This window comes from Panthera pardus, unplaced genomic scaffold (genome assembly GCF_024362965.1).
Source record: "Panthera pardus isolate Hobbes unplaced genomic scaffold, ASM2436296v1 HiC_scaffold_6, whole genome shotgun sequence".
Classification (NCBI taxonomy): Eukaryota; Metazoa; Chordata; class Mammalia; order Carnivora; family Felidae; genus Panthera; species Panthera pardus.
In genome coordinates, this window is record NW_026526991.1 from 48,555,571 (window position 1) to 48,579,488 (window position 23,918).

At 40.1% G+C, this 23,918-nt stretch overlaps 1 protein-coding gene across 1 annotated transcript; it reads left to right on the forward strand.

Moving 5' to 3' along the window:
- Positions 1 to 3,283: 3,283 nt before the first annotated feature.
- Positions 3,284 to 22,283, forward strand: IL26 (interleukin 26). Its single transcript, XM_019455039.2, has 6 exons — positions 3,284 to 3,372; positions 5,933 to 6,325; positions 6,411 to 6,467; positions 6,646 to 6,780; positions 21,961 to 22,026; positions 22,117 to 22,283. Exons 2-6 carry the CDS (start codon positions 6,155 to 6,157, stop codon positions 22,201 to 22,203), a joined length of 516 nt encoding a protein of 171 aa, XP_019310584.2. The 5' UTR covers positions 3,284 to 3,372; positions 5,933 to 6,154; the 3' UTR covers positions 22,204 to 22,283.
- The last annotated feature ends 1,635 nt before the right edge of the window (positions 22,284 to 23,918 follow it).

The window sequence follows — 23,918 nt, forward strand, 5'->3', positions numbered from 1 at the left end:
TCCGACTTCGGCTCAGGCCATGATCTCACAGCTTGTGAGTTCAAGCCCCGTGTCAGGCTCTGTGCGGACAGCTCAGAGCCTGGAGCCTGCTTCTGCTTCTGTGTCTCCCTCTCTCTCTGCCCCAACCCACTAGCATTCTGTCTCTGTCTCTCTCAAAAATAAATAAGCATAAAAAAGTAAAAAAAAACAAAAAAATAAAAAACAATTGTCTTCTGGATTAAACAAGAAGGGAAGGGCCAGGCCCTCCCATAAAGCTCAGCAGAGCTATGGCACAGCGGTAGCTTCTTTTCTGCTGCACCAGTGGCCGGGCTCTCCTTACTTCTCTCTCTCTCTCTCTCTCCCTTTTACCCCTTTTCCTTCTTTCTTTCCTCTCCTTCCCTCCCCTTCCTTTCCTTTCTTTTCCTTTCCTTCCTTCCTTTTTTTTTTACCGAGGTGAGATTCACATAATATAAAATTAACTACTTAAACATGAACAATCCATCGGCACTTAGTACATTCGTAGTGTACTAACCCTCACTTCCATCCAGTTCTGAAACATTTTCATCACTTGCAAAGGGAGGCCTGTACCCATTAAGCAGCTACTCCCCCGTTTCCCCTTCTCAGCCCTGGCGACCATGAGGCTGACCTCTGTCTCTGCATTTTCCCATCTGGATGTGTCACAGAAGTGAAATCGTAAATATGTGACCTTTTGCGCTGAAAACAGCGTACTGTTTTCAAAGTTCTTCCGTGTTGTAGCATATGTGCATCAGCTATACATTCCTTTTTATCACTAACATTCCACCGTATGGATGTATCACACTTGGTTTATCTGTTTATTTATTTCTGGGTATTTGGTTCCTGTTTCCTTTTTAAAGAAACTAGCTCAGACAATATAGTTCCTTTGTTCAAATATCCCACATGACCAAGGGTGGAAGCTGAGGTCCCACTAATAGCTTTAAAGGCTGTGACTTGGGGACGCCTGGGTGTCTCAGTTGGTTAAGCATGGAGCCTGCTTGGGGTTCTCTCTTTCCTTCTCTCTCTGCCCCTCCCTTGCTTGCATGCTCTCTCTCAAAGTAGATAAGTAAACTTAAAAAAGAAATAAAGGCTGTGACTGTGTCCACATTTCCTCTTCTATCTCACATTTTTCTACCCTCCTCCCTTGCTCTAGGTTTGATCACACAGGCTTCCTAGGTGTATGGAACACACTGAGCGTGCACCTTCCCTAAGGAGTTTGCACTGACTGTGCCTTTGGACTGAATAGGTACCCCTGTGACTTGCTCATCACTTTACTCTACTGTTGCTTAAATGTTCCATCAAACCTTCTGTGATCATCCTATTTACAACCTATCCCCATCCAAGCACCAGCACCTCTCCCCCCTTATTCTATTCCATTTTCTCCAAAGCTTCATTTTCCAACTGTACATAACTGGCTTGTAGCTTACATAAGTTATATCTATTATATTTACTTATTGTCTGTCCTCCCCATCCTCTACTATCATGAGGATGTTTTATAAAATCAATCATTTTCTGTTCTGTTTATTGGTGCATACTGAGCCCCAGTAAGCCTGGGAGATAACAAATGCTCAAAATACATTTGGTGAATGAATGAATGAATGAATGATGCACGGGGAAGGCATACAGAGTATAAGTCACCCAGCATAGAACCGGGAACACAGGCTAAGACGCTCAGAGGGTTTTCATGCACTTTTCCTCTTCATGCTGTTCCATGAATCCAGGTTCCAGATCCACTTTCTTCCCCCTTCAGACCGTTTAGAGCCCTTTTCATTCCTTCTCTAGCCTGTTCTCATCCATCCCTTTGATGATGTAAACATAAGATAAACATGTTTCCTGGGTGGAATTGTCTGACAGAGAGGGACCTACCTTTTCTGAAAGGACAAAACCCAGATATCATTGTATTAAGTATATTTATCAATCTATGACTATTTCTTATCTCTATCTTCTGGCTCTATCCTGGGAAAAAAAATATTGGGTTTCAGGGTTTTTTACAAATAGAATGACTAGTTTAAAGTAGATCCACCTACTTCTTATTTATAGCTATGTAGGGTTTAGGATTTATGATCCTTAGGAATTATGCCAATCACTGAGGTCATTAAACATCATATTTCAACAAATTTAAGATACCATATGATCAAAGCTGCACCATTATTTTATCACTAAGAAAGGAAATAAGTGCTTCTGATTAAGCTATGATGCAGTGCTTGCTTAACATTTAGCACTTGGTTGTCGCCTTGCAAGAAAATATGTAATTTTGGTCATTCTTCCAAAGACAAATGCTTGCTTCTCTAATAGCAGATTTGCATCCCACTGCTGTTCTGTGCCTTTCTGTGAACACATTAACTTTCATTTCATTGCTGAATCATAGTGCAATCTTTCTGAAGATATTTGAACAGCAATTCAACTCAACACACGTACTAACAGCCATGCACACAGTCTGAAGTGGATGACTGGCGACTGCACAGAGAAGGACAACTGTGTATGGGCTGACTTGGTGATGTCATTATAAGACGATGGATTATAAAACAGATTGTGATTTCAGAGATATTAAGATGTGGGGGAAAGAAAAAAGCCAAACCGCAAACGTGTGTCTTAGAGTCAACTAAATGGTTTAGCGATTGAGGAACCCGAATGGGTGTTGTTTTTTTTTTCCTCCTATAGAGGAGAGGTCTCAAAGTGAGCTGTGATTCTCTGCATGAAACCCATTTTGCTCATTAGATATGCTTGACCATCAGAGGGCGCTGCTAGCATTCTTTGGGGTGTGTGAGGGTGGGGCTGAATTTTAAGGAAAATGGCCGCCATACCGGCATTTGGGAATTGGGGTAGCCAGCTGTGCTTTGGGGCAGATCGGTTGTTTAAATGTTCTCCTGTACATTATGTAGGAGTAGCAGCCTTAAAATATCCACTTAATGGCCCCGGTCTGCTTTCTGGATGTGTGTGGGGGTGAATTGAATTCCTCATGCCTGCATACTCTTTGAAATGTGGTCAGATCATTGTTCATCCTTTACTTTCCTCACTTTCTTCAACCATTTCTCAACACTTTTGAAAGTTTGTGAGAGACTTAAACATTATTCAGAGTATTGCACATGCATTTTGCTGTGGTCTGAATGCTTGTGTCTTAGATTCATATGTTGAACTCTAGACCCCAAGTTGGTGGTATTAGGTGGGACCTTTGAGAGGTGGTTAGGTCATGAGGGCAGACTCCTCATGAATGGGATTTGCGCCTTTATAAAAGAGGCTCCAGAGAGATCCCTTGCCCCTTCCACCATGTGAGGACACAGTGAGAGGCAGGCTGGCTGTCTGCAACCCAGAAGAGAGGCTTCACCAGACTGTGACCACGCTGACATGTTGATCTGGGACTTCCCGGCCTTCACGTCGGTGAGAAATTAATTTTTGTTGCTTATAAGCTATCTAGTCTGTAGTATTTTGGTATAGTACCTGGACAGATTAAGATACATTTATTATTTGAAAAATAATAATGGAATAGTTACCACTTGCAGGGTGCATCTGTAGCTGCCCTTGTGCTCAGCATTCTATTGATATTATCATATTTTTTGCTCATGACAGCCGTCTGAAGTAAGTACAATTATTGTCCCATTTTAATGACGACAAAAACTAAAGCTCAGAGAGGATTAGCAACTTCCGCATGGCTATACAACTAGTAGGGTAGTTGCATCTGAGTTTCAAAACCAAATCTCCTTGTAACCAATAGCCATTTTTATGTAGTTCTGTATAAGGAACTTATAAAAGTGACATAATAAAAATACATCCAAAATGAGAGAGACTTGTGTTTCAGCTGGTGCCCCAAGGACATCACGTACTTATTCTAACGGCTCTTTTGTTACTTGGGGGCACTTTTGGAACCCCCTGTCGGAATTGTCTTTAGGACCTGTGTTTTGAGTCTCCTTTATCACTGGTCATCCTTTGGGGGCCAGATTGGACTGTTTGAAGGACCCTAATGAGGCTGATGTACCAGCTAAGATGTAGGATGACTATGGTCCACAGGGAGATACAGTTTTCAGACATAAGGAAATGGCCAGTTTTCTGGAGTTGGTTGTGAATCAAAGCGGAGGCATCCCTGGGATGTTATGATCTTCCTTGGGTCCTGATAGTTTGAGGGACATGAGACATTTATGTAAATGCAACCAGCAGGAGTTAAGAATTCGTCAGAACACATATTCATTTACCAATATTAGCGATTCGCGTTGCACTTACGTTTTGTTGCCGCACACCAGGGACCCCCAAATTAGCTGCTCAAGGCAGTGTTCAGCTCCTGGAAGTATTTTGTGTGGTCCTTTTAGTGCACCCACACAGTGTGTTTACAGGCTGTATAATTAGGCAGATTTTAGGTTTGGTGGCAAGGTAAGCAATTTAGTTCCGACTGTCCCGTATGCGTTTACCCAGGGTGTTTATGTTAATCCTACATCCTCTGAAAGCATTTGGGCTTTTGATCCCTGGTAGTTCATACTCTTTTCTATAAAGGAATTTTGAATCGTAGGCATCACTCTTCTCAAAAACAAAACAAAACAAAACACAACACAACAAAACAAAACAAAAAAAACCACCACCTTGGGATATTCCATGTCCCAGTTCAAACACCTTTAAGCTACTCCTAGCTAAAAAAGAATTCTTCCTTTTCCTGAATTTTTGTAAAATTTCAGTGAACCCCCTTTGTGCTCCCAATCAACTGTCTTCTGCTGTAGCTCTTTGTGAACATTCCCATCTCACCTCAGAGAGTGTGTCTTTCACAGCAGAGCTGGTCCTGTGGACATAAACTTCCGGTGTTGCAAAATCTACCTACTTTTTGAAGCAGCAGGAAGTATTACCCAGTGTTTGGACCTCTCACTCCTACTTTCTCTTCGCTCCTTGCCAGCCTGGTGGTCTTGATTTAGACATTTGTCTTGAATTCTGAAGTCTGTCACTGACTAGTTTTGAGGAATCTCTTGCTCACAACCAGCTTCCAGTTTTGTTTTGCTCAGGTACTACGTTAACTCTGTGCATGCTAGGCTTTGGTGCCTTGTCTTTGCTTCTCCTTATATGATTCTAGGCCACATCCACTTCTTAGCTTGGGGCTACTCCCTCACATGGACCATAACCTGTCACCACTGTCAGAAGAACTGGGGCAGAATTGAGGATGGGATTCCATGGACCATCTGCCTTTATAGTCCCCCTGGTACCTAGCACAGGTCTCTGTATAGGCAGATCCTCGACAGAAATTTGTTGATGGAATAAAAAAACAACACAGTTACAGTAGCATTTTGTGACGTAGAAAGGAAAGCATTTATTCAACGAACATCGGCTGTGCTTCCTTAGATGAGGCGTCATCTGGGTAGGGCCTAAGGATTCAGAGATAGAAAGGTTGGGTCTCTTTCCTTAAGAAATGTGCATGCTACTCGAAGTCTAGAGCTAGAAGCTGGGCAGTCAACTTGGACAGAGATGATAGAGAATTTACTAAACCATGGGCCTTAACCCCAGGTCCCTATGCCAAACAAATCTTGAGTATGTTAGGGGAGTTACAGTTTCTGAGCTGGAAAGATTCTTGAGAAAAATTGGAAAACTCTCTTGGGTCTTAATGCTGGCTGGCTAAAGAAAGGTGGCTCCTGAGAGAAGAGAGGGAGCCTGGTGAAGGACTCTGCAAGGGATATGTGTAAAACCCATAGGAGATCATGAGCAAGTTTCCCAGGGCTCTCCACTCTACCTGTGGTTAATTTTGGGGGGGTGGGGACATTGGCTAAAAAGGAGATTTTATTTTTCATATGGACATTAAAAAAAAAAAAATCACACGGCCTCCCGGAGATGAGTCTCCCTTACTGGCATGTCATGAACCTGTTTAAAACAATGCATCTGTTGTGATAGGCAACTGAGGTTCTGACTTGACTTTTTTTTTTTTTTGAAAAGGGGGCCCTAACCTTCCCAGTAAACTTGTGCTTTTTCTTAGTGTCACAGATAGTGCGGTCAAAGCTTTTTCGGTTATGAAGCAAGCTCTAAAAAAAATAGAACAGCCGGAGTGATCTTCCTCTCTGTAAACTGTAAGTTATCTACCACAGGATCTCATTGAAGAGGTGGCCTTGAGGGCTTAAGTAAGTAGGTTATCCGATCATCGAACCAGGGCAAGAAACTGTCTGGCGAGCGACAGGAGCCCAGAGTGGGGTGGAGGGAGATGCAGGCGAATTGCATTTTGAGGTCTGGGTTGCTGTTTGCCACTCTGTCTCTTGTCATCGCCAAGCACAAGCAATCTTCCTCTGCGAAAGGTTGTTACCCAAGGGGCACACTGTCCCAAGCTGTTGACAGACTCTACGTCAAGGCGGCATGGCTCAAAGCAACAATTCCAGTAAGTATTAGGCTCTGCTTAAAATGATGACCTAACGGACATTTGTAATTCTGGATAACACTTATTTCCCTTTGTTTTATTGTAGGAAGACCGCATAAAAAATATACGATTATTAAAAAAGAAAACAAAAAAGCTATTTATGGTGAGCCAGAGGGTTTTTTAAATGTTTTTCATCTTTCTACTTGTTTGATGCTTTCCCTCCTGCATTTTAATTTTTCCAGGTGGTCATTACGTAATAATCAGGTGGGGATTGCAGTGACATTTTACAAAAACTATATTCCACGGTTTACTTTATGCGATTTCTCATATCTTATTTATAGAAAAACTGCAGATTCCAAGAACAGCTTCTGTCCTTCTTCATGGACGATGTTTTTGGTCAACTCCAATTACAAGTCTGCAAGGAAAGACACTTTGTGGAAGAATTTCATAGCCTTAGGCAGCAATTGAGCCGCTGTGTAAGTATGCACAGCAAACACAGTGAGTTTGATCCTAGAAACCTATAGAAAACAGCATGTAGGGAGCTGTCTCCACAGCAAGGGTGAGTAAAAGGGGCTTTCTAATTGGTGGCTTGTGGTCCAAGTGGAGAGTTTATCGTCAGTGAACCAGCACTGAATAACCACGAGTAACTCATAATGCCAATACTTATTGTTTCTTTTTTTAATATTTATTATTCTTAAGGAGTGGCACATACGACATCTTGGAGATCTAAAATACCACGGAATGATCCTCAATATTTGTTTATTTATTTGTTTGTTTGTTTACTTATTGTTTGCTCTGTATATGAGTCCCAAGTGATTCATTCACTTATTTAATAAATATTTCTTAAGCACCAACATGTGCCACACACTATTCTAGGCTGTTATTTCCTTCTTTTCTTTCTTTCTTTCTTTCTTTCTTTCTTTCTTTCTTTCTTTCTTTCTTTCCTTGCCATATTGATGAGAGCTTTTAGATTGCTTTTTTCTTATTTACCTAATTTTTTTTATAGCTATACCCTTTTTAAGGCACGGTCTCAGTCCAAACTTTATAAAAACAGGGGTATGTCTTCTTTGGCCCTTAAGTTATTTGATGCTGCAGTATGGCCACTGTCACCACAAGCAATGGGGAATTAATTAAGAAGGTTAAAGTGACCACATTTCTCTATAAACATTCACGGTAAGAAAGACGGGTGCAGAACAATGAAACAAAATAAAGCAAAACAATTAAGCTGGGATCAGTGCAATATTAGTCGACTTGCCTCTGTGGGGGGTGGTAAATCTTTTCTATGATCCTGTTTGGGTTCCAAGCATGCTTTCTCAGCCTCTTATGATTGTACCTTGCAGGCGGTGTGAAGGGGGGGTAGTGATGATTATTGCAGTCCTTGGATTGCTAGATGGAAACGAGTTCTGTACTCTTGGGCATTATGGTCACTGAGACTTCAATTCCGGGCAGTTGCAGGTGGAGTTTTACTTAAGAGTTAAGATGTGTTTTCCTTGGGGTCTGTCAAAGTGTTCAGGATCTCAAATTGCAGACCACAGCGCAGAGGCATTATATGTGGGTGACGTGGTCGGTAGGTAAAAAATTCCACTGAATTGATCTTCTCTTTTTCTTTGGTTAGTTTGTGTTTAAGTTATGTCCTTGTTTGAAGCTTGGGTTGCATGGTGTCTTATAAACTCTCCGATCCCATTCATGTATCTGCAACGATAAAAATTACAACCTGGCGCCTCCTTGTAGAAGAGAGAGAATGCCCTGGGCCAATTCCCTTGCCTAAACTAATGGAAAGATCCTCACTTCTCTTTGGCTTTTTTTATACTTTACCTTTGAGGTCATCTTGTTAAGATAGTGAATAATAGAAATAGCCTCTTAAATTTAAGTTGAATTATTATGTAGTTTTATATTTCATTCCCCCTCCCGCCAGCCTATTAGGTTATAAGTAAGAGCGTTTTCGCCCCTAAAAGATTTGAGGAGGAGGAGACTACCTCTTGAAGGACTTGATATAGGGGAAATAATGAGACCTAAGGCAGCCACTGTAGGCTGGGGTGGAGTTCAAACGAACAATCGAGCTGCTTCCATTTCGGTGTCTGGAGACCAGGATCCTCTTCAGCCTATTTTTTTTTTTTTTCTTTTTCTTTTAAATGCATCCTGTTTCTCTTCCCTTTTTGTTTTAACCCCGATTCCTCGGTGTAGGTGCTATTCATTGCATTGGTCAGTCGATTTCATATCATGTTATTTCAAATGAAGTTGTTAATGGTGGTGAGGCACTAGAATAAATCCTTGCCTGATACTGTAGAGTGTATCTAGACGCCTGGAGCCCCAAAAGGTGTGTCTATTTTCCCATCAGTTGGGTTTCCTCGGCTCAAATAGCTAGAGAACTCAATGATAGCTATAACCAAGACCATGAAACGTTCTAGATGAAAAATACAATTATCTGGGAACTCTGGTTTGCCTGGATTTATTTCTGGAGAAGTTTTTTTTTTCCCTAAAGAGACCTGTCAAAAAAGATACTTCTGCCAACAGAGATGTTTCTTTCAGGGACTTGGGTCACACGGCCTGCGGGAGCAGTGGGGTACCTCCCGCGAGGGCTGTGACTGCGTACCAAAGTGGCTGGCTCCCCCTTGTGGCCAAATACGAGCACACACGTCCACTCAACCTCCCTGAGCGCCACCTAATTCTGGGCTTTCCTTCTTACTTTCTCGCACCTGAAGTCAAGCGCTGCTAGCCCCAGTTAATTTGTCTCACAGACTTTGGAGTTTATGCTGAGAGGTATACCAACCACCTCTGCGAAACTGAAAAAGAAAATCAGAGGATTAGCCTGAGTTTGGAAAGCCTTCGCAGACATTGTGTCCGGGAAATAGGAGCTTGCGTCTGGCTTAATCTTTTGGCCAATGATAATTTTGTATTTTTGGTAAGAGAAGCTGGTATCTGTTTAATATAAATTTACTGAGCATCTGCTCTAGTCAGTGAATGATTTCTTCTTATGAATATAGAACTTGCCTGTAAATGGTGTTGTAAAGACAAATGAAAACCCAATCAACTGGAACTAAATGGTTAAAAGAAACAAGTCACTTTTGTAAACTGAATTTTTGCAAATTGGCTTACAGCAGGTGGCCTACTTCTGTATTTTCCAGGTTCTGTCCTGGGTGAGAAAGACCAGTCTGATCAAGTCCCCGGTCTCTGGTGCTTGTACTCTTCTTACCGGCAGAGAGATGTAAACAAAGAAGGCCAGTGAATCATGAAATGTGACATGTGTGATGCTGAGTTTTCTGTGTGACCCGGTCACTGTGGAAGCACAAAGGGGGAGGTAGTTAATTCTGTCCACCTTGAGGTTTGGAGAGCATGTATTATTGAAGGAGGTGACGACTGCATTCGGTTTCCTGGAGAATGAGGGAGCAGGAATGGCGGGGGGAGAAGCTTGAATAAAGCTTGATGGTGTGAAATGACATATCATATTCAGGAAACAGCAAGTAACTGAGTATGAATGTAGAATGGCTTGGGGAATGTCTAGAGGAGGCTGGTTGTTTAGATTTTAGCCAGGAGATGCTAATAAAGGGCTGGCTAAGAGAGGCATGATAACACCGGCTGAGGATAAGGATTGTCCTGAAGAAAAATGTAAAGCCATCGAAGGGCAGGGCAGGATCACATACTCTTATGTTTCAGAGAAAGCTCTTTGGTGAAGGTAGAGGGATGTAGGTGGGGGGGGGGTGAGGCTCTAGGGAGAAAAAAGTATATAAAAAGCATTGCAATAATGTGGCTGGAGTGAACACACTCGGGTCATAGGGAAGGGCGAGGAGAGTCTGAGGAAGAGAGGAGAGTCTGGGATGAGCCTAAGGTTCTTACTTGGGGGGCTGAGTGGGAGGGGGTGTCATTCATTAAACATAGAAGGAGAAAGCTTGGAGTAAGGTAAATGAGTTGCTGTCAGACCTGCTAGAAGTTTCAGGAGTCCCACACGTCAGAGTAATCATAAGAGTAGTATGTAAGCTTTCCATATATATATTGGGTATGTTTAATATTTATGACGTATTTATTAACAGATTTATTGAGATATAATCAACACACGATTAACCGAACATAGTTCAAGTGTGTAATTTGGTAGTTTTGACATGCGTATACCCTTGTGAAGCCATCGCCACAATTAAGATAATGGACATATCCATCACCCCCAAAAGTTTCTTGGTGCCCCTTTGTGATCTGTCTCCGTCCCCAGGGAATCACTGATCTGCCTTTTGTCACTGTAGATTTTTTTGCATTTCCTAGAATTTAATGTAAATGGCCCATATGTTACACTCTTTTATGTCTGACTTTTTCCACCCAGCATAATTATTTTGAGATTCACTCGTGTTACTGAGTGTATCGGTCATTTATTCCTTTTTTATTGCCATGTAGTATTCTATGATAATGATGTAGTACAATTTGTTTGTTTGCCTACTGATGGGTTTTTTTTCCCCCAACTTTCAGCTATCACAAGTAAAGCTGCTATGAATATTTGTATGCAAGTCTTTGGACAGGTATTTTCATTTCTCTTGGGTGAATACCTAGGAGTGGCATAGTTGGATCATAAGTTAGGTGGATGTTTTGTAAGAGATGGCCAAACTGTTTTCCAAAGTGACTATCCCATTTTAAGTTCTCACCAGTAGTGTGCGAGAGGTCACTACTCAGGATCCTTGCTATCGCTTAGTATGGTCAATGTTTACACATGCCAGCCAGTGTAGTTGTGGTATCACATTGTGTTTTCCATTTGCATTTCCCCAGTCATTAATGATGTTGAGTATCTCTTGACTTGCCTATTTATCATCAATATATCTTTGGTGAAGTGTCTGTTTGGATATTTTGCCCATTAGAAAAAAGAGGTTGGTTATTTTCTCACTGGGTTTTGCGTATGTTTGTTTTCAAGTATATTCTGCATGCAAATCTTTTATCAGATATATAATTTGCATATATTTTTCTCTTGGTCTGTGACATCTTTTCATTATCTTAACAGTGTCTTTTGAAGAGAAGACGTTTTACATTTTGATGGTGTCTAACTTATCAATTTTTTTCTTCAATGAATCATGCCTTTTGTGCCACATTTAAGAAATCTTTATTTAACACAAGGTCACAAAGAACTTTTACTGTGTTTTCATTTACAATTTTTTCTACTTTTAGGTTTCACATGTAGGTCAATGCCTTTTCACCTGTTGAGATGACCGTGTGAATTTTATTTTTTAGACGATTGATACCAATTACATTGGTTTTCAAAGTTATGCCAACTTTGCATTTCCGGGATCTACTCTATTTGGTAATAATGCTTTGTCCCTATCATGTATTGTTAGGTTCAACTTGCTAAAATTTTATTAATAAGTTTTGTATCTATGTTTATGAGGGACATTTGTATCCTTTAATATCTTTGTCTCATTTTTGGAATTAGTATAATGCTGATCTCATTCAGTAAGTTGGAAAGTATTCTCCCCTCTTTCATTTTCTGGAAGGGCTTGCATAGAATTGATCCTTTGAAGCCATTTTTTGAAGCCAATGGTCCAGTGAAGCCATTTTTGCCTAGAGTTTTGTGCATGGGAAGATTTTAAACTAAGTATTTTAGTTTTTAATAGCTGCATGGCTATTGATGTTCTTAATTTCTCCTTGAGTGAGCTTTGATAATTTGTGTTTTTCAATTTTATTATTCATTTCATCAAATCTACCAAGTTTTAGCCACAAAATTGTTCATGTTATTTCTTTAGTATCCTTTAAAAATTTTTTTTTTCAATTTAATGTTTATTTATTTTGAAAGAGAGAGAGACAGACAGAGTGTGAGCAGGGGAGGGGCAGAGAGAGAAGGAGACACAGAATCTGAAGCAGGCTTCAGGCTCTGAGCTGTCAGCACAGAGCCCGAGAGGAGGCTCAAACTCAAGAGCTGTGAGATCATGACGTGAGCGGAAGTCGGACGCTTAATCGACTGAACCACCCAGGCAACCCACGTTAATACCCTTTTGATGTTTGTAATAGTATGGGATGATGTCATTTCTGTCATTGTGGATATTGGTATTTTTTGTCTTCACCCTTTTTTCCCCTGAAATTTTATCGAAATTCATCAATTTTATTGACTTCTCAAAGAATCAGTTTTTAGTTTGATTTCCTCTATTGATTTTCAGTTTTGATTTCACTGATTTTCATTCTGAGTTTTATTGTTCCTTTCTTCTGTTACATTCGAGTTTACTCTTTTTTTTTTTTCTGGTTTCTTAAGTTGAAAGATTGGGTCACTAATTTGAGATCTTTCAGTGTTTTCTTAAGGTGAAAGCTGAAGTTATTAGTTTGAGGTTTTTTTAATCTTTTCAGTATAGGAATTCAGTGTTTTGAATTTCCCTTTTGGTACAAAGTACTTTAGCTACATCCCACAATCTTTGATATGTTGTGCTATTTTCATTTACCTTGAAATACTTTCTAGTTTCCTTTTTGATTTCTTCTTAGATCCATTTGTTATTTGGAAGGGAATCCTTTAGTTTCTGTATATTTGGGGATTTTTCCAGATGCCTTTTTGATTTTGATTCCTAATTTGATTTCATTTTCGTCAAAGAGCATCCTTTATGTGACTCAAATCCTTTTATATTTGTTGAGCCATGTTTTATGGCCCAGAATTTGGTTAATTTTGATAAACGTTGTATGTGTATTTGAAAAGAATTGATATCTTGCTGTTGGGTGGGGTGTTCTATAAATATCACTTAGATCTAGTTGTTACTATTTTCCAATTTTTCTATATCTTTACTGATTTTTTTTTTTACTTATTTTGTCAATTGTGAACATCTCTGGCATTAATTGTGAATTTTTCTATTTCTCTATCAGTATTCATGGTAGAAGCTCATGTATTTTGAAGTTCTGCTATCAGGTGCGTAAATATTTATGACTACAATGTCATCTTGATGAATTGACCCCTTTATTTTATAAAAGTACCCTATGGTCCTTCATAATATTCTTTGATCTGAAATCCACTTTTTCTGATAAAAATAGAACCACTTCAGCTTTCCTTTGATTAGTGTTAGCATGATATATCTTTCTCTGCCTTTTCACTGGTAACTTATTTGTGCCTTTTATTTAAAGTGGATTTCTTTTAGGCAGCATATATTTAGGTTCTGTGTGTTTTTATCCATGTCGACAATCTTTTTATTGGTAGGTTTAGATCATTTACCTTAAATGTGATGGGGGTTTAATATGGTTGGGGTTAAATCTACCACCCTGTTGTTTCTCTTCTATTTATCCAGTTATCCTTTGTTCCATTTTCTTCTTTTTCTGACTTCTTTTCAATTGATTTTTTTAAATGATTCCATTTTATCCCTTTTATTAACTTATTAATTATAACTCTGTGTTTTGCCATTTTTGAGACTCTTCATTCTTTTGCGTAGACCCAGGTTCCTATCTGGTAATATCTTCTTTCTCTTTGAAGGATTTCCTTTAACATATCTTGTGGTACAGTTCTATTAGGGATGAATTCTTTCAGATTTTTTCTTTTCTCCTCTTCTTGTTCTTCTTCCAATTTATTTGTTAAAGATATAGTGTTGTTTGCCTTACAAAGTTTCTCATAGTCTGCAGTTTGAGGATTGAATCTTCATTGTCATTTCATTTGTTTTTCTTTATTTTCCATACATTGGTAATTACACATAGATATTTGATCAGATTCAGCTTGATGTTTTGGCTGAATCACTTCATATGTAGGGTTGTGTACTTTTCATCAGAGACACATAGTATATGGCTTTTATGTTTATGATATTAGCAGTCGTTAATTATTGTCTAGATATATTTATTCATAAGGCATTGCAAAATGATACTTTAAAAATTCTATTATACCTTCCTTATTTATAAATGGGGGTAATTCCACAAACAGAACCTACCCTTACTACTTGGCTCTCCTGAGAAATTTATCATATAAGAAAGGCAGAACAAATACTTAATTCTTTTTCTTTCTTTACTAGTTTTCAATATAAGGAATTGATTTTCTAACATTCTTCCCAGGTGATCAGTGAGTTGTTATTTTCTCCTAGAGTTATTATTAACTCATGGACTTAAATTATTTTTCATTTCTGAGGACTCTTTCTGGCTTCTACAAGCTTCCTGCCTTCCATTTTTTTAAGTCCACCAAGACTGGCGTGTTATTAAGCTGCTCCTAAGAGACAGAACCATGATAATTATCATGATAAGCTATTTGGTCTGGAATTCTGGTACCACTGTATTTGAATGTCGTCTCCTTTTTTTTTTTTTTTTTTGTAACATTCTAGGTATTTTGCAGCACCTAATAAAATATTATATTTTAAAATTAGTCTGATTTGGGCAATTCAGATCGTATAATTATTCAAAGGAAATAAGTTATGGGGAATGTAAACATTTTTATTTTTATAATCTTTGCTAGCCATAGTATTTGGCTAAATGGTATTTGGAAAGCTGACCTATGCATATGTGAAAAAACACATGAAAGATTTTTTTTTAGAAAAAATTTGTTAATGTTTATTTATTTTTTTGAGAGAGAGAGAGAGAGAGAGAGAGAGAGAGAGAGAATGAGTGGGGAAGGGGCAGAGAGAGACAGAGACACAGAATCCAAAGCAGGCTCCAGGCTCTGAGCTGTCAGCACAAGAATCCGACGCAGGGCTCGAACTCACGAACTGTGAGATCATGACCTGAGCCAAAGTCAGACACTTAACTGACTGAACCACCCAGGTGCCCCTAAAGATTCTCATGGAGCTCAAATACTCTCAGAATTAAAAAGGAACTTACGAGTTGCTTAGTTGAATTCATGAAAAATTTGCCTAATCGCTAGTGATCAAAGTTGAAACTGAAACTGAAAAAAAACTCCACTAGTTTTTAAGATTTCATTATCTCCTTTAATTGGCATTCAATTAAATACATTTCTTTATATTTATTATATGTACTTAATTTTAAAGTCTGGTAAGTCTTGGCTAAGAGAATATTTGTGTCTCCACATCTTGTAGCGTATTCAACAGGTAATTTGTGTCATTAATTGCAACTAGCTTATCAACTTACAAAACATGCCTGTTACTTATCCTGGCAGTTTCAATTTGTTTTAATTGCAACCGATTGAACTGATAAAACCAGAAGTAGAAAGTGAGACCAGCCCTGTGTTATTCTCTCATTAAGTGCAAAGTCCAGTCCAAAACCTGTCTTCAGCAATACCAATAATCTCATCTTGTGGTTGTTGGAAGAATTAAATGCACATGCTAGTGTCTATTAGCATATAACGGTGCTGTCAAATTCTTAGTGTCTTTCCTTATTGCTTTCCTTACACACAACACTAATTTTCTTCCAATTACATTTTGGCGACAATTTCCAAAGGAATGGGTCACCTAAACAATAAATTCCTTTTCAGTGCCCATGTTAGTGTTAACTTGCATAATGTGTACAATTTATAGTAGTTCTTTAAACATAAAGAGATCATTTTTGAGTAACCGGTTTAAATCTTGGTGTATATATTTTCTAATGATATTACAGAATCTCTGTTGCCAAATTCGCTCCTTAGTTAGCGGTATATAAGTTCTCTGTCAGAATTATGGGGCACAGCTCTATCTTTCCATGGGCTACGTTATTATGGGGCACAGCTCTATCTTTCCATGGGCTACGTTACGTGGAATTATTCTTTTTTTTTTCTTGATATATAATTGGCATACAACATTATATTAGTTTTCAGATGTGCAACATAATGATCCAATATTTGTATCAATTATGAAGCGATCACCACAATAAGTCTAGTTAACACGCATGCATGGACTCATTCTGATAAACAGTTACATTGAGAGCGTTTAAGAGTTTGTAGTGAAGGTATTTGGAAACTCTTTCTAGTTTTTTCTATGGAACATGGAGAAATGTTGTGTGAAAAAAAAAAAGATGGTGCAATCCAGTCTGAAGTCGTATGATGAGGTAAATATAGGGGCTTATGTACGATTTTACATTCCTCCAGTGGTTGTGAAAATGCTGCATTTGTTGATGATAGGATATACGCTAATCAAACTCTTCATCGAAAGAATTTGAGGTCGTTCTTTGGAGAATACCCTATGTACAGTTAGTTCTCTGCAGGAACACAGCATGTGTAGCTGTCTAGTCCTTGACCCACGTATTTCATTTCCACAGCATTATCAGTGGAGAGGGATTTTCCATTTGTGTTTTAGCGGTCATACATAATCCAAATTTGTATAATTATTCAAAATGTGAGGAGATTGGGGACACAAAATTACGGATTGTGTTTGTTCATCCCATTGTTTTTCAGAAACCAAAATGCTCACTGATGCCCGGGACATGCTTCATTGTGTTGTTAAACCAGAGGCCCTGTGAACCCCAAAGCTGTAAGGTGGTGCTTGCGTTGTGTTCATTGATCCCTTCACTCAACAAACATTTAGTGAGCATCTAATACTTGCTGAACACTATTCCAGATGCTGGAACAACCAAAATCGACATATAATATCTCTGTCCTTTTAAAACTCCTTGAAAACGCTGCCAGCCAGTTTCAGCGGGTCTCAGCTCGGGCTGGGTGCTGTGCAGGGAGCTGGCGGCAGGAGGCGCTGCGGCGGGGCTGGAAGCTGGGGGCCAGACAGCAGCTCGTTGAATCCGGGCGTTTTAGCTGAGACCTGAAGGGTGTCCAGATCATCTCTGCGCTCTTCAGTCTGGAGCACTGAGCTTCCTCTGCCCGCTTGGCCCTTCTCCCTGCCTCTGCTCTCCACCACACTCACCCTTCAAGGTGCAGCTAACCGGAGTTTTTCTTCTGGAAGTCTTATGGAATCCCGCAGTCAGGCTGCCTCTACTTCTTAGAGCAATTGTATTTTTTTTTAAATCACAATATTTATCACACAGTGTTGTAATTTTGCGTCACCATTTGTCTGAGCAGACTGTGAGCCATCGCTTGTGTGTCAAGGCCATTTTTCATCTTGCAGGCTACTTTTATTTTGTTTTGTTTTATTTTATTTTACTGTATTTTATTTTTAAAAGTGTATTTATTTATTTTGAGAGAAAGAGAGAGAGCGTGCGTGCATGCAAGCAGGGGGAGGGGCAGAGAGAGAGAGGAGAGAGAATGTTCCTTTAAAAAAAAACTTTTTAAATCAAAAAATTGTTTTATTCTCAAGTTAGTTAACATACAGTGTAGTCTTGGCTTCACGAACAGAACCCAGTGATTCATCTCTTACATATGGTACCCAGTGCTTTTCCGGAAAAGTGCCCTCCTTAATGCCCGTCACTCATTTAATACGCCCCTGCAACGCCCATGAACTCTCAGTTTGTTCTCTGTATTTAACAGTGTCCTGTGGTTTGTCTCTCTCTCTCTGTTTTTATCTTCTTTTTCCTTCCCTTCCCCTATGTTCATCTGTGAGTTTCTCAAATTCCACGTGTGAGTGAAATCATATGAAATCTGTCTCTCTCTGACTGACTTATTTCAAGAGAGAACATTCTAAGCAGGCTCTGTTGTCAGCACAGAGCCCGAGGAGGGGCTCAGTCTCACGAACCAAACCGTGAGATCATGACCTGGGCTGAAATCAAGAGTTGGACACTTAACCATCTGAGTCACTCAGGTGCCCCTATCTTGCAGGATACTTTTTTAAAAAACTTTTTTGTTTGTTTATTTATTTATTTTGAGAGAGAGCAAGCAGGGGAGAGGCAGAGAGAGAGAGAGAGAGAGAGAGAGAGAATTCCAGGCAGGCTCCATGCTGTCAGCACAGAGCCTGAGGTAAGACTCGAACCCACAAACCATAAGGTCATGACCTGAGCTGAAACCAAGAGTCAGACACTCAACCTACTGAGCCACCCAGGTGCCCCTGGCAGGCTACTTTTAAAAATTAAATTAATCAATGTGATATGGGAGGAGGCACTATTGTATGCTTAGTGTATAATAACTATGCAATAAAAATGTATTAACTTAATGATGCATGACTAGGCTGTTGCCTTCTGACATCTCATACTTTTCTTTGAGCCCTAGTTATTCTAGCTCTACTAACAAATGGCCTCCAGTCTAGATCACATCTGCTTTGGTTGAGTTTGTCAAGTCATGCATCCGTTCCTACAGTAATGTCGCTGACCCTTTGTTGTGCATTGTTTTCAGCAAATGCAACTCTACACGGAAATATAAGGGAGAGGAAATCACTGCATTAGAAATTTCTCTAATTGCATATTAGATGGCAAAGCCATCTGACTTGTGACCGTAAAACCTGGCTGCTCTGCTGGGTCTATAGACATGTTGACAACAGTGAGGAAAACGAGAACCTACTGCATCAGATCTTTACTAGGAGGCCACGTATAGTGAATGGATCTCAAGGCACCAGAAAGCATCCCATAAACCAGCACGCTCCTGTGGCAACATTGGCACTATTAAGTGTTTCTTGCTATTGCTGTTGGTGGTGGAGGTGGTTCTTGTTGTTTTTTGCCAAACCTTATTTTTCTCCTTTTTTACTCTCCTCACCCTTCTTAGGTGGAGTGAAGGCAGAAGTCCTTCTTGTCCTTCCCACCCTGCTCTGGGATGTGCTGCGGGCTGGAGTTTTCTGGGCAGAGACACAGTCAGAAGGAATGCCTTAATGATATTTAACTTCCGTAAGGTCCAGAATTTGGTTGGTTTTTTTGGCTTCCCACTTTTGGTGTTAAATCTTTACATCCTAGCACAGGCATACTGGATATTGTGCCGTGTAACTTGATTCTGTACTTTGTGTTCGATCCTTGCACCTAAGAACTTTGCTACAGTGCCTTGGATTTAGGCAAATGTTGATTCTCTTATGAAGTTCTCTTTCATCCCATTGCAAGATTTGGACCAACTACTTTTCTATTAGATAATTTCAGGTCAGAAGGAATCAGCATCTAATCAAACTGTCTATTTATACGATAATGGGCAGACCTGTCTAAATTTCTTTCCATAGCTACTCTCTTGGCTGGACCTAGACTTGGTTATTTCTCGAATTTGCTCTTGTAGTTCCAGTCTGAAAAACAAAATGAACAAAGAAACACACACACACATACACACACGCACGCACACACACACACACACACACCCCACAGTATTTCTTCTGCTTATTATCACATCGTCCATTTTCACGTAGAAATCTTCTCTGTCTCTGTCTCTGCTGATCAGCTTCGTCCTCTAAAGCCATTTCCAGCATTTCCCTTCTATAATGCAGAACAGAGATCTTTGAACTAATCTCTCTTTGGAACTGGATTTTGAAGGTTTTCAACAAGAGCTTGGCTGAATTGGAATATCTCTTCCAAGTTATGCTGATTTTTTTTTTTGGTATAATAGAGTGGTTTCAAATACAGACTCTGGCGTCAGAATATTTGGGTTTGGATCTCAGTTCTTCCACTTACTGTGTGAACACAAGCATAATATTGACTTCTGTGCTTCAGCTTATGAATCTGTAAAATGAGGATAACAATAGCACCTACCTCACAGGGTTATTGTGAGGACCAAATGCAGTAATATAATCAAAGCCTTCGGATTAGTGCCTGATACATAATACTAACATAATACCTGTTGACTGTTATTATTTTTACCTAGCAATCTTCTCAGTATTTCTGTCTTCGGTTGCAGGGGGATTGAGATAAAGTAGAGAGCTCCTGGAGCTGCTGAATTTTTACCTAATAATATTGATCTGGTGTTTTTTGTTTTTGTTTTTTTTTTTTTAATTTCCTGTCCGCAGTTCTTTATTTACTCTTTTGGTTCATCATTATGTCTTCAGTGTCCAGCACTGAAGTCTGACACATAGTGAGCACTTCATCATTTGCATAATGAATGAATGGATTCTTTCTGACTGTACTCTCTGAGATAGCCTACCACTGTCCAGGACTTGTCACGCATTGTTTTGGCCTCACTGGATCTGGTCTGGGTTGAAATGTCCTCTTCTTCTAAATATTTATTTAGAGAGAGAGAGAGAGAGAGAGAGCAAGCCAGAGAGGGGGAGAGAGAGAGAGGGAGAGAGAAATCCCAAGCAGGCTCTAACTGTCAAGGAGCCTGACGCAGGGCTCGAACTCACAAACCGTGAGATCACGACCTGAGCCGAAACCAAGAATCAGATGTTCAACTGACTGAGCCACCCAGATGCCCCTGAAATGTCCTCTTCTTAATTCAGGGTTCTTACCACAGGAAAATCCAATGTCGTGGTGTGAGTCCTGTAAACTATACCTTAACCTGAACATTCTGTGTCTGCAAGCTCTTCTGTGCCTAATCGGGGAGGCCCCTTGCACAAGAGGGGTCTCTTCCTTCTACACAGTGTATACCTGAAAGTACAGTCCCCACTTGGGCAGTCATGACACCATCACCACCATTAGGCCCTGTAACAGCATTCAGGATATAACTGTCAAATCATTTCAGCTATTTTTGCTTGGTAAGAAAAGGAGCCTGAATGCTGCCCATTGTCCCCACTTTTCTCTTTGTGTTCTGGCCTAAAGGGACCTGCTGATTGACATTGGCCATGTCTTATTGGTTTCAAAAGTGCTGTCTTTTAGCTGTTTCCATTCATGAGTTTTCTTTTTTTTTAAGTTTTTATTTATTTTTGACAGAGAGAGAGAGCGAGCGCAAGCTGGGGAGGGGCAGAAGGAGAGGAAGACACAGAATCTGAAGGAGGCTCCAGGCTGTCAGCACACAGCCCGATGCGGGGCTCAAACTCACAAACCATGAGATCGTGACCTGAGCCAAAGTCGGATGCTTAACCAACTGAGCCACCCAGGAGCCCCTCCATTTCATGAGTTTTAACTGTTACCATTACTGATGTGCCCAGCACGATTTTATCACTAGGACAGGACCTTTGGCAAGCAACTTAACCATTTGGGACTTGGCTTTCTTTTCTGTAAATCGAGAAGAATTGGCCTATACCACCTCCTTGGTCTGTTCTAGCACTGAGTTTCCACAAGTAAAAACTAAAGTCATGGGCAAGCAAAAGACAATGTTAATGACCTCCTACTTGACTACTAAGTGATTTCTGTGCTCAGAAAGGGTTTGAAAATTCACCTCCTCAAAGGAGATTGGCAGTTTCTCCTAGCCTGGTTACAAGCCATCTTCTTAAAACATTGAACGCTCCTTCTCCTGCTTTAGAAACTAATATTTCCTGATGTTTTCTCCTGGCAGTTAGTGCCTGAATACCGTACTGTGTGATGTACATAGTGGACAGGATGATTTTCCAAAAAGGGAATTTGTTCTTGTAAGTTCCCACATCTCCCATGCTTCCTTTGTCTCTCTGATTGGATTGCTCTAGTCTTGTTGTCTTCCTGCCTCTGGGCCTTTACACACCCTCCCCTGTGCCTGAATTATTCTCTCCTGTGCATCTTCCCCAAATGCCCTTTATCCTTTCTTCATGCTCCCATACTACTGGTTCCTTCTCATTTTTCAGATTTTAATTTAAACGTCATTCTTCAAAAGAGCCTTCCCTGACCATCCAGTTGAAAGTAGGCCATTCCTGTAAATTCTTATCATAGAGTCCCCGGCATTACAAACACAGATTTACTTGTACCTTGTATTTTGTAACTTAATGTTAGTTTCTTTATTTATCATCTGCGTCTCCTATGGAACTGTAAGCTCTGTGATGACAGAGACCAACTATTATTTATTTGCCAGTGCACATCTATGCCCAGAACATTATACCTGCTCAATAAATGTTTATTGAATGGGTAGAAAAGTATTATTACAGCCTCTTCAATAATATAACCTGTATTTTCTGTTGATTTATTAGATTTCATGTGCTTCATCAGCAAGAGAGATGAAAACGATTACCAGGCTGAAAAGAACATTTTATGGGGTAAGTATTTCAAATCATTGTTTTTGAATACTGTACTTTGTTTTTTAAAATGTGAAAATTTCTGCTTTTATATCTCTATTTTATCTGCAGATTGGAAACAAAGGAATCTACAAAGCTGTCAGTGAACTGGATATTCTTCTTTCCTGGATTAAACAATTCCTGGAAAGCATTAAGTAATGCAAGAAGCCAAGTGCATGGATTTGATTGTTATTTTGGAATATAATGAGAACCACTGGAAATAAATTTATAAGACTGTATTGCTTTTAAAAAACTTTTGTACATGGTACTGATACCAAGTTAGATGACTAGGTAAATTTAACATGTTAAAGTTTTAGAGACCCATAAATTATCTCTAATATGTACATTTTCTATATTTTCAAAGAATACTTTCATCCTGAACATGTTTTATTATCCTCAAGTACACTTAATTTAAAGCTGCATAATCAGAATTAACTCATGTAATATTTGTGGAGGAAAAATGACAGCTTTCTGGAATACAATATAATGTTATCGAGACTTCCATAGATGCTATTCTGATTATTATCTACTTAAGGGTTTTTATGACTTTTAATTATGTCTGGTGTGAACTTAGCTTTATGTTAATAAGTAAACTGTGCTTCTTTCTCCTGGATGTCCTTTCTATGACAGCGTGCTGGAATTTTATTGAGTAGAGTGGGTAACAACCAGATCAGATCAAATGGGACAGACATGTAAACTAACTGCTCGGAATGGTTTAACGGGAAGGCCTTTGACAGATAACTGAAGCCTCAAAGACCACAAGCTACCAACCTGAGATGCTGTTGGAGATTGATCATGCTCCTTCCAGGTGCTGTACAGTTAGGAAAGTCGATGGAGGTCAAATAAAAGCCTCAATGCAGCTGAAATTCCTCTCCAGGAAACTTTTCAGGGCTTAAAAGCCTCACTTGCCCAGCTAGCCCTTCAGTTAAATGAATAATATGGCTGGGCCTTTGTTTTTGCATTACATGGACTCGGCTTCTCACCTAGAGGCCTGCAAGACCCGGGCCATTTCAGCGAGCAGTTTGTGCGATGGCCGGTTCACTTCTGCAAAGTGTTCCTCGTGCTGCCGAGGCACACAGACAACACTGTGACTTGGTGTTTTGTGATATGAATAGGCAGGGCCTCCTCCAGGTCCGTATGGATTTGGTCCTTGGCCCCTCTTCTCTTTATTGCTTTCCCACCATCCAGTTCTTCTTTTCAATCATATGCTGATTATTCTATTCGCTAGGGACTAGCCTCTCTCGATCTAGCTCATTTTCCAAAATCACTTCTTTGTCCCCTGCCACTCCTTCTCTCTGCTTTCCCCATCCACACCCTGTGGTCCCATGTTTTATCTCCATTAAGACCCCCCAGAGAGGGCAAGTTGTGGAGAGAAGAAGGAAATGGAAAGGGGGAGCCTGGAGGACTCTCTTCATCTTGCGCTGTTGACCTAGGGCTTCCCGTTACCTGTCACCACACAACACCATTACAATACCGTTGGCTATAGGCCCTATGCTGTACTTTTCATTCCTTTGACTTATTTGTTCCATACCTGGAAGCCTGTACCTCCCCACTCCCCTTCCTCCTTTTTGCCCCACCCCACAACCTTGGCAACCATCAGTCTGTACTCCGTATTTAGTTATGGGTCTGTTTTGGGCACCCTACTTTCTTTGAGGAACGTTTGGAAGAGATGGGATCCTGGCGATGAGGAATATGCCCCCTGGCTTTGCCATGGACTTGAGAGGAGGTGGTGTACCCATGGCCTGTCTTTGCCCCACTTTTAGAAGCTGCCCCTCGTGCCTCAGTTTGACCATGTTGTCCTTCCACAGAGCCCAGGGTCTCCAGTCTTGGTTGCAAACCACGCCTAACCTGCTGCATTGCTTATGGAGTCCAGA